The sequence below is a fragment of the Carassius auratus genome, chromosome 7 (assembly GCF_003368295.1).
Source record: "Carassius auratus strain Wakin chromosome 7, ASM336829v1, whole genome shotgun sequence".
Classification (NCBI taxonomy): Eukaryota; Metazoa; Chordata; class Actinopteri; order Cypriniformes; family Cyprinidae; genus Carassius; species Carassius auratus.
This window is the reverse complement of record NC_039249.1, coordinates 7273155-7284802: the sequence shown is the minus strand read 5'-3', so window position 1 is coordinate 7284802 and position 11648 is coordinate 7273155. Positions and strand designations below refer to the sequence as shown.

The following is an 11648-nucleotide window of genomic DNA, read 5'->3' as shown; positions in this document are numbered from 1 at the left end:
CTTAGAATATAATTGTTCGTTTGTGCACAAAATGTTATTTCCTGTGTTATATGTTTATTCAACGATTACAGCCACTGATTTCAAGTATAGGTCTCTGCAGGAAAGTAATGGGAGTTACGAGATCAAGGTGTTTTTACACCATGATACCTGATTAGTTGATGTAAAAGTGACGTTAGGTTTAGGGATGGGGTTGGGTAAGGAGGATCATTTAGATTGCATGGTTCAGAAACACCCAGCAGTTTCAAAACACCCACATGGTGATAAACGCCCACTTTTGCTCTGCAGTGACCTAAGTCTCACTGATTTGCCAGAGGTAACCTATTAGAATACGTAACAAGTAGATGGGACAAAAGCTGCAAATAGTTTCTTATATTCCTTTGGTTTGCTATTAAAAGTATGTAATTTGAGAAGTATATCGTTGAGTGTTGCTTATGGTGGCACAATAAAACTTGCTCACTGTATTGTAAGACTGTAAGGTAAGAAATAAGGAGCAATGTGAAGACTCATAGGAAGTAGCCTAACTTTTTAATTTATTTATTTTTTTAAAGTTGTCACATGGAAGTGCATGACAGCCTACAACCAAATCGCAGTTCATGTCAAGTACTCCTCTGTCTCGTTCATGTAGAGAAGCTGTTTGTTTGTAATTAATACATCTGTTTCATTTCATCAGTTTGCTACTTGCACTTTTGCCTGTAATTTTTTCCTAGTTTGCAGAAGCACTTCTAATAGGGGAGACTTGAATTTTGTCAAGTTATACATGTTTAACAAACGACACATTTTAGGGACTCTCAAGGTAAAATAAGAATATAATAAAATGCGTAATAGTTGTATGCTTATTTACTTGGAGAATCGCCTACCTACTCAGATAATCTTGAAAATCTAGTGTTTCAGTGACAACGCACTAATATTTTCGATTTATCGCGAAACAGAAAACTCATTAATATTCATGTATGCTCCGCCAATACGCAGAAAACGTATTTCAGAACACCCGCCTACAATCTTAATCAGGTGACATTTTGTATCCATCTGATTGGCACACCAGATTAGTCAATCATCTTCAGTGACGACGCTTCTTAATCTCCTTCTTCTTAAAGTCAAATTCATGTATTTGTATACCGTTTTAAAACGCATTATAAAATTATTCCATCTTCTAAGTAAAAAAACAGGCTTTTGAAATAATTTATTTGTCGAGGAACCACCTACGTCACGTGACGACAGCAAGCGCGGGCATTTCGGAAGTGGCGCGCGAGACAGACTACTCTCATCAAAAGGGTTCTGTTTTTCAAGGTAGGGACATTTATGATACACTGCTTTGTGAAATATATGTAAAAATCTGGCAAATGGCAAATGGCAAATGTATTGTTTGTACTTAGCTAACCAGTAAAGCAAGCTAATGTAGCTAAATGCAAACGTTTAACAAGTAACGTTACGTTAATGTTAACTAGTTTTAACGACTCTTGAAATTCAAAATACTCACGGCAACGTACACACTTGCAGTTAAGGCCACTTTGAGTTTAGCTGTCTTTGAGGTATTGGTCATGACTGACTCTCTGAAACTCTTGACTGCTGATTGGTCTCCTACAGTAATTTTTTTTCTTGAATATAATTCAGTTTTGAATATCTCAATATTTACGTGTGTTTTGCTATCAGTTAGTATGTTACGTTGTTTACAGACGTTCGTGACGACTGCTTTTTACAAACCTGTTAGCCGTTTTTCACGGATAAATAACCACAACGAAGTAAATAACGTTAGTAAGTTAGCTGGTCATCGGTCAATTAGTCACTTCCAACTGTAGCAGACGAATGTGTGTGTCTACTTGGCTATACTGTGTCAAAATGTTACCCAACTGGAAGTATCTAACTAAGAACATGCACAAGTAAAAGTAAAAATAATTGTACCTGTTTCTTAGCTTTTTAAATTGACTGGTGAAACTTAGATGAACAAACAGAGCAAAGCAACCTGTTTATTTGTAACCAATAAGAATCTGTTTAATGTTACCTGAAGTTGTTAAACTTTGAATTCTGCCACAGCTAATTATAGTTGTTTGGTCTTTGAATATAGCTTATACAGGCCATTACAGGTGTTATGAGACCATACAAATACTCAATTTCAATAGTTCATATTCGGTTTTGAATGTAAAAAATATAAAAATGATATTTATGTAGAGTTATTTATAATAAGCCTTAGAAACAATAGAAATCCTCATTTAAATAGGTATCTAAATGAATGTGAGTGTGTAAGTTCAGTTATGGGTCTGTAAGATTATATTTTGAGTGGTTTCTGAAGGGTGTGACAAACTTTTGAATGGTAGTATCATATGTGTTTGTGTTCCAATTTGCACACAGTACAGTTATATGCAGCATTCACCTCAGTTGGGCCTTCTCTTCGTAAATACATAATTCGGGCTCGCTAAAATGTCTTTTGACCATCTGCCTTAGGATAAGGGAATATCTCTGACGTGAAAGTCAAGTTGACATAAGCAGTCATGCTGGATGGAGCTCAATTTGTTGAGGCGTTGTCACGATTGGGTTACCCACGGGCGTCTGTGCTGAAAGGTTCTGAGTTTGACTGGTTATTTGAAACAGCACCAGATAACCTACACCTTTTAAGTGTTGTCTGCAACCGACTGAACCGCAGCAATGTTGTAACGCCAGAAGAATTGCAAGCATACAAGGCACTCCAGGAGTCCGGTAAGCCCATCTTGGATGAGGCGACACTGGGTGAGCTGCTTAAAACCTGTTTGCCTGTAGATGGAGGTGCAGTGTCACGGAGCAGTGCTACGCTGAGTGGAGAGGGAAATGTAACAATTGAGGGTCTCGAGACAGAACTTCAAGCTCTCTGCAAAGAGAAGCAGCTAAAACAACGCAGACTCAATAAGCTGCAGATGCTGGCTACCAACTGGGGTGCGAACTCCTCTGCATCCCAAGCATTGCTGCAGGAAGGAGGGAATAGAGTAAAAGATGCCAACTCTGCCTTGGCAGCTGAAAATGCATACACAAATTCAGCTGGGGAGAACCTGTCAAAGGAGACGACCAAACTGGCTGGATTTTTCCAAACCGACACTTATTCTGTAAGGAGTGAAGATGGAGCTGCTCCACAATTAGTTCCTCAACCAAGGACCCCAGTGCTCCTCTCCCAGTTGCCTCTAGAGCCTTTCCTCCAGCAACAGGAGCAATTCACCAAAGTATTGACTTCCTACACTCAGCGTCAGTTCTTTCAGGGCATCTCAGACATGATGGAGACCTCCACATCCAATCACTGCCAGCTGACCAATCTGAGCTGTTGCAGTGAGAATGAGGAAAAAGAGGATGAGGGACTAGTGGAGCTCAGGAAGAAGGAGATGGCACAACTGCAGTGGGCATATATAGTGGCCCAATACCAGCTGGTAAAAGAGAGGGCAAAGGAGCATGGCGATAAAGCAGCAAAAGAGTGGCTCATCCAGCAACTAAACAGCAGCACAGAGGTGAATAATAAACAAAATTACAGTTTCCATGATTGGTTTATAAATGTCTATACAGTGCCATAGAACATTTTAAGTGTAACATTATTGTTTGTTTCTTATTAACATGGTTAATATTTATGACAATTATGTAATTACATTCTGCATTCTACATTTTTTTTTAAAGAAATGTATTAATAATTTTATTTTTTTTATCAAAGTTGCATTAAGACATACTTTGTTAAAGCTAATTTCTAATTCAAATGCTTCTTTTTCTAATTCTTTTACAGTAAAAATACATTTTAAAATATATTAAACTTTTACAATATAATAATTCATATTACTGTTCACTGTATTTTGATAAAATAAATCAGCATAACAAACTTTCAAAAAAATTAAATCTTGCAAACCCCCAAATTTGTAACAGTAGTGTACATAGATTTTTAGTAAAATAATTTGTTCAGTAATAAAATGATAAACAATTTAAAATCATCTCAATCTCAGTTCATATTTGCAACCTAGGTCAACTTCTACTGGTATGGCAAAATATCTTTAATCTGTAGTTATTCATCAGCACTGTGATGTTACTGGAAATTTGTAGATGTGTGAAACAGCATTTTAACAATTTTCTATTCTAACATGTGCCAAAGCAAAAAGATTTCATCCCTTGAATTGAGTAAACCTCTAAATGTGTCTCATTTTCATTCCCTTCCTCTCGTAGTCTTTGTGCTACTCACAGGCAAGCAGACTTGAACCTGATCTGCACTCTGAAATCCTTTCAGTTCAGTCTGAGATTCAGTCCCTTCTGTTAGACCCAGTCCGATCTGCATTACGAGACTGTGCCCGCCTCCTTAATATCCCTGTGGTGCGTGGTGACCTCGCTCTTCAGTTAGCCAGACAAAATTACTACACCTCCAGGCAGACTGAAGTTCGCGACCAACTTCTTCGTCAAAAGGCCTTCTTTGAACTTGTGCGTCTGGCCCAGGATGCAGAACTCCTTATGGGGAAGAGGGTGATGAAACAGCTTGATGAAATACTGAAGAGCCTGGAGGGGGCAGCAGAAGCTGCTGCTCAGAGAGAAAACATTCTGACACAACCTCACTTAACTCAAGTCCCTTACCTTGGTTCTAATGCTAAACAACAGGTCATCACCTCCAAGGACTCAGCCTTTAGCAGGTAACCCACCGTGAATGGGGAGAAGTTTTGTACTATGTAATGCAGCTTGGGTTCGTAAGACTATATCTTCATCTTCATCTATATCTATGTGTTCTATATGTTCATCCCTCAGGCTCCTGCAGATGCTTGAGTTGGGTAAGGCCCCCGTGGAGAAAGAGGATCCATTCCAAACCTACAGTAGACTGGAAACAGCAGCATTTAAACTACAGGAGGATTTGGTCACTGTACAAGAGGCTTTGGATGGGGCCAGACGAGAGCAAGCCTATACTGGAGCTCGTTTAGAAAGTGACCGAGATGCACTCGACCAAGTGGCATACTCGGACATTGTGCAGCCTCTTCTGAGGCCGCAGGTATGTGCTACAGCCACACCTGCACTGGAGTTCTGCCCTCATGCACAGGTATGTCTTTCTGTTCTTTTCTTCTCAATCTCACTGCCATTTTCAACATCATCCTTTGTGAATCCCAAGAACCGTGAGCAAATTTATCATCAAATTTATGACTTATAAAATGCATGCACCTCTTAGTGGCTGATCGTAATTGTTTGGTGGTGGGGTTTTTGGTGATTTTATTCACTGCTGTTTTAAGATTATATGGGCCAGATTTACTAAACAGGGCAAATTAGCGTGAGACTGCAAGCCCTTAACAGCACAGATGGGAGTGAAAAGTTTTGCAGATGATCTACAGAAAATTTTCAAATACAGCATGCTCATATCCATAATGAACAATACAATTTACTAAGAGTAGCTCAAATTAGCACAGGGTCACAAACAAGCAGAGCCAGTGATAATCAGATGCAGGCAATCCACTAACAATTCAGGAGCGTAATGATTAATGATTAAGACATGCTTTTTTGGGTGTTAATGAAAAAATGTTAAGGTAGTACTGCAAACCCCTATTAATTTAATTGCTCTTCTCCAATACATTTTGCACCTGAAGGGTAAACTTCTACAACTGCAACAAGGTTAGCCACAAAAAAAAAAAAAAAGGATTTTTCAATCCTTTAGTACATACTGACAGTATTATTATTAATTATTTTTTTTTTGGATATCAAAAGAGAGTTTGCACTGATTTGAGCTCTTAGTATATCTGGCCCTTTTGTGTTTTCATTCTTAGTGAAAAGGTTTAAAATTGTCTATGGCTTGTGTTTTCTTTTGTATTACTGCAGCACCTCACTCTATGTTGAAACACAATTTATTGAACTGTGATATTTCTAGTTCTCTGAAGACACCCTTAAAGCTTTTTTTCCCCTTAAAGTTACTCCTGAAAAAGTTGCATTAAAAATGGATCTAAAACATTTACTTTTTAGTTTGATCTATTCTTATATTTTACCCTGGATTTGCCATAAAAATAGATATAGCAGCTGGAATGACATTTAAAAAAATGATATAATACATTTTAATGCCTAATATTTTACTCTTCTTCCCAAGCCAGTGGTTCTCAAACCTGCCCTGGAGTACCCCCTGCCCTGCACATTTTGTGTGTCTCCCTCATCTGTCACACCTGATTCAACTCATCACCTCATTAGTGGAGACTGCAAGACCTGAACTGGCTGTGTCCAATATAGGGAGACATACAAAACATGCAGTGCTGGGTGTACATCATAGAGCGGTTTGAGAACCACTGAAGTAAGCGTTCAGTGTTAAAGTGCCCCTATTATGGATTTTTGAAAATTGCCCTTCATGTAGTGTGTAAAACCCCTCTAAATGAATGAAAACATCCTGCAAAGTTTTAAATCTGAAAGCATCGCATTTGAATCATTGGAACAAGTTACATTTAAAACGAATCCCAAAGTCATATCTTGTATATTGCCTACTAGGGGTGGGTGATCTGACAAAAATCTTAGATCATATGATAAATTTTATATCTCGATAACGATGTATATCTTAATATAGTTATTTTTTCTTTTAATAAGTTTTTTTTTATATATTATTAAGATTTGATACCATAGAATTTTCATAATCCTTGTCACCAATGTCAATATCAAACTAATACAAAAAAACAACCTCACTGGAGATACACAAACAGTCAGTGATGAAATAAGAACAAGAAACTAATTACAAGCAATAGGACAAAAACTACAAGACATACATTGTGTAAATCAATTGGTCTTCACTGTGTAAGTTTTATATATATATATATATATATATATATATATATATATATATATATATATATGCATAATCATTAGCATCATTTATTTTCTTCTTCTATATTCTAACTATATTCTAGTTACAAAAGTGATTTAGTCAATAGCAGCGACAGATTTTCATGAATGGCAGACAGGACGAATATTGGATGGCTTCCCCTTTAAGACTGAAGTACAGATCTAATATACTGTTACATATGAGCTTTGTTTACATTACCTTAAGACCTAAATTACTGTGTTCAAGAGGATACTTGCATTTGGACGCATGTAACTGTTTATGCAATCGTTTAAAGCCAATAAAGCGGCAAAAATGCTCACGAGCTTCACAAGAAACTGAGACAGCGCGCGCATATAGCTCTGTTGTTTGTGTTTCAACAGCCTAAAGTTTTCATGACCACACGAACAGCAACGTGACGTGAGCTTGCACATGCTGTTATTCACGCGTCTTGCCTGCATCCCTGTGTAATGCATGTAAGAATGCCGTCATTCTAATAATGAAAACATATTGCCGTAAACTGTACTTTGCAGCACCACGAAATAAACGATAGAGCACAATATGAATCAATAGACTTAATTTTTATCGAGCATTACAGCAGGATTCCTCAAATCTTGCCATGGAAGACCAATGCGCTGCAGAGTTTAGCTCCAACCCTGATCAAACTTACCTACCTGTGATTTCTAATGATCCTGAAGACATTGATTAGCATGTTCAGGTTTGTCTGATTAGAATTACAGCTAAGCTCTACAGGAAAGTGGATCTTGTGGGCCATATTTGAGGATCCCTGCATAACAGGCTCATGATGAAATGAAATTGAGGCCAATCGGACCAATCACCACAGATTAGCGTCACGCAAAGTTTTTAAACAAATAAGGTAAAAATAAATGCATATGAATGGAAACCTGTTGTTGGGGACTCCAAAACCAAAATATCAACCTTTCATAACCCATAACAGAGGCACTTTAATAAGGAGTTCATGTGTAGATTGGGTTATGTGTATTTCCATAACATATCAAGCAGAACAGGGATAATTGAAAGTTGTTTAACTCCAACCTTCTTTCTCCTTGCTCTTTGTCTCACCCTTTCAAACTATTTTACACTGTACACACTGTCATGTACATGCCATTTCCCTTCTTTGACTTTTACTATGCCTGTCACACTTTCTGCCTGCTTCTGTACTTGGTACCTCCTGCTCTCTGTCTGATTTGTTTTCCACCCACTCTCTCTGTTTAGGAGCTCACAATAGTTCTTGACGAGTTGGAGGTCAAGCAGAAGGCCTTGTATACATCTCTTCAGGACATAGTTGGGGACTTGAAGTCCAAACGAGGGAGGCTTGAACGCAGTGCCACCCTGAGGAGAGAGAGGGAACTGTATGTTTATTTCCATCTGGACCCAAGACTGCTCAGTAGAGCAGTGAGAGATATAGAGGCTCAAGCAAGGGTTATGTAGAATCAGAACAAAGACTTTGTCTACTCCAGCCAACAATACAGGGGTCCCTGCTTCAGAAATAATTAATGTTATATGCAGATAAGTACATGGACCATTTTTGCTTCTGTTATGGAGCTCCGAAGGTTTAATATACAATTTTTTTTTCTTCTGATATCTGCTAAACGTTCATGTTCTTTAGGCATGTCATATTTGTATTTAGTACATACAATTTCACGTCAATTTGCATTTTTCAACAAATGTTGTACTTCACCTTGTATATATTACTTATAGTTTGTTGGTGATTAACTTGTATCTTTGTAAATAAACAATTTGTTATCGCAATGTTTCAGCAAATCTTTTTTGTGAGTGTTTTAAATGTTTTATGAATGCAGTTTGATTCTTTGCCGCAATATATTTAAGAATTTTCAACTCATTAAATAAGACCACTTGAAAAGCACCAGGCGACTAAGTGTATTATCATTTGATAGATCTGAGTTGACTGACAGACATGGGAACAATGGTTTTCCACACATACATTGTGTTGTGGAAGAGTATGACCAGAGCCAATTATGTTGCATGTGCATGTTTGTTCCCTTTGATGTTAGATATGAATCTAGCACCTACTTAGATTGGACTGCTGTTTTTCTGAATGTGTGTCTACAGGGTTAAGACAGACTAGAAGAGCAGCAAAAGATGGAAAGCTACCTCTCCAGCAGTCTGAACACAGCACCTCTCTCTGCAGCAGCACAGAGAGTCATAGCAGCCCTCCGGGTCCAGTATGTGCACAGAACAGACAGAAGCAGAGCTAGTGAGTCAGAAACAGAATATTCTAACAATATTATTAACTTGAGGCAAGTTATGGCCAACAGGAAGCTGTATAATATTGGGTATTAACACTCAAGTTCAAACTTTTGACCTAGGCTGGGTGACTTTAAGAAAGACTAGTTCACAAACAGGTGTTAAAAATGGTTTAAATGTTTTTTTTTTGTCTGAGGGAATCTTTAACTATTAAAAATTACAGGTTTATCTGGTAGAAGTTTCGGACTGTCTCAGCAGCAGGGCAAAGATGACAGAAATCAAGATTTGTTTGCAGGGAAAAACAGGTGAGTAATACCACTGATACAGCATCTACAGTAATCACAGTAACCGTTTTTATTTAGATATTTGCTGTGCATATATTAAGTCAACAATAATGTAAAGTACACATTACTTTGTGTACACTGTAAAATATAGTTGAGAAAACGTAAAAAAAGGCAACTTGTAGTAAGACTTTTGATTTCTCTCAATAGTATTTTAGTTATTCTCAGTAAAGACAGTTTAGCCAATGTGAATTAGTTTGTTCATGCAATGCTGATGGTCAGCAACTGAAATAACAATGTTGTTGAGGTAATCTATTTTTTTCTGTGTCTTGGAATAAAAAATGTGTATAAAGTCACTACATTATTAATTTTATGATTAGTTATGAATGACAAACCTAAATGAATAACTAAGTTTAATATGTAGACAACATTGTCTTTGCTTATATAATAACAACTTACAATACTAAGATAGCCAGAAAAAGGATATAAATAGTTGTACATACTCCAGGTCTTAAAACTAGACACACAAACCTCAGGAACAATGACAACAAATGCAAAAAAATAAAAATTTGCTCAGTACGTCGAAGTACAAAAAATAACTAGCAATAATGACGACAACAAAAAAGTTTAAATAAAGTCAGCAATCCACAAAACAATAATCCAATAACAAGAACGGCATCATTTATTCATGCTAGGAACTCACAAAGCCTTAACATTTCACCAATATGAAATTCTTTGTTCAGACAAGTGTTTGACTGGATGGGACAACATTTGGGATAATCTTGTATAGTTTTATCACTTTATCTTTTTGTCTTTAGAACCTGGGATTCCAATGATCTGGTGCAAGATTCAAACCATTTCAAGTTAAAGGATGTGACCAGTAATGAGAAGTTTGCACTGTACTCTGCTGGTGATATGATAAAGCCCAATGTCCAGCCTTATATCCCAGTAGCACAGGGAGAAGATAGTTTACATATGTTCCGCTTAAATACTATTGGGAGCCCTCAGGCTAGACCAGACTTTATGACAGAAGCAGAGGACCATAGACTGACCTTCAGGAAGAGGAGTTTGATTCAACCAGCAAGCCCCTCTGAAAAAGTCCCAGTAGGCTGTGATCAACATGAGGCTCCTCCAGTAAAGAAGTTCAGCTTTGGGCAGCTTACATTTCCTACTAACAACTGTCATCCAGCATCTGGAGAAAAAGAAAAGAGGATTAATATTGTGGACAAGCAGCAGAAGCCTCGACAGACAGAGTTTTGGAGTTGTCGATCGGGGTTGACCGCAAAAGATAGCTGCGAGTCTGTTTTTGAAGACATCTCAAAAGAGGCCAGAGCTGACCAAGCTGTGTTCATACAAGTGCGGCATAGTAATCATATGTCAAATGTAGAGAAACCAACATCTAAGTCTGAGGACCTGGAGAGCAGCCATTACTGGAAAAACAGCAAAAACTCTGAATTGTCACTTCCAGTGGAAAGCTGTGTACATGCTGAAATATGTGGAAGTGTCTCTGTCATTGAATGTGTGCAAGACATACCTGTTAGTTCAGGTGAAATTCAGGACTCAGTGGAAGAAAAAGAAGACAGTGGCTGTGAAAGACGAACGATTACCAAGAGCAGAACAAGTAAGTACAAGTGCTAGATGGTCTTCTATACTGTACAAATACATATTTTGAAAAATCTTCATATTGCGGACCTTCTTAGGGTGGCCATATGCACCGTTCGTACGTGAAACGTCCCAGCCAGGTTTATAGCTCCTTATGCTTTCGAATCGCTTTCACGAGTTTGTTCATTCATTTGACTTGAAGCATTGTGGAGCATCTTTTTTTATTTGTGCGCAGTGACCCTTCAGGTCAATCGAATGAACAAACACGTGCGCATATTTGCATCGCTTAGATCGTTCCCTCTAGATCTTACCTTCTAAAATCCTGGCCAGGACGTGTCCCATATGGCCACCCTAGCCCTACTATTTCACATATAAGCCATTTTCCTAGTCCAGGGGCAGGCAAGATTGGTTCTAGAGAGCCACAGTCCTGCAGAGTTCAGCTCCAACCGTGAAAAAAAAAACTCACCTGCCTGTAGCCTTAGTAATCCTTAAGACATTGATGAGTTTGTTCAGTTGTTTGATTAGGGTTGAAATTGAACTCTGCAGGACTGCGGCTCTCTAGGACCGAACTTTCCTAACCCTGTCCTAGTCTGTCTGCCTTTTAATCATCTACAAAACGCAGTTTAAATGGTTTAAGTGGCATATTGGTTTTAAAAATAAATTTTGTGCGTGTCAGCTACATAAAGCTTATGATGCAACAAACAGACACTACTCAATGGGCAGAAATGAGATGCATGCATCCACATGCCACTGACAATTCTTCGACACTATTCACTCTT

At 38.0% G+C, this 11648-nt stretch overlaps 2 protein-coding genes across 4 annotated transcripts in view; both read left to right on the top strand.

Annotated features, from left to right (window-relative positions):
- Positions 1-215: 215 nt before the first annotated feature.
- Positions 216-11648, top strand: part of poln (polymerase (DNA directed) nu) — a 59614-nt gene continuing 48181 nt past the window's right edge. For both annotated transcript variants that reach the window (XM_026266933.1, XM_026266932.1), the window contains exons 1-4: positions 216-1287; positions 8852-8996; positions 9210-9291; positions 10086-10888. In XM_026266933.1, the coding sequence (XP_026122718.1) occupies positions 8882-8996; positions 9210-9291; positions 10086-10888 (1000 nt within the window). In that variant the 5' untranslated portion in view covers positions 216-1287; positions 8852-8881. The remainder of the gene's footprint in view (positions 1288-8851; positions 8997-9209; positions 9292-10085; positions 10889-11648) is intronic.
- haus3 (HAUS augmin-like complex, subunit 3) lies at positions 1332-8530 on the top strand. 2 transcript variants are annotated; one of them, XM_026266935.1, is made up of 4 exons: positions 1332-3464; positions 4162-4616; positions 4729-4966; positions 7994-8530. In XM_026266935.1, the coding sequence occupies exons 1-4, from the start codon at positions 2487-2489 to the stop codon at positions 8207-8209; spliced, it is 1887 nt and encodes a 628-aa protein (XP_026122720.1). In that variant the 5' UTR covers positions 1332-2486; the 3' UTR covers positions 8210-8530. The 2 variants fall into 2 exon arrangements, with proteins under 2 accessions (XP_026122720.1, XP_026122719.1); XM_026266934.1 differs by having other exon boundaries at positions 4729-5014.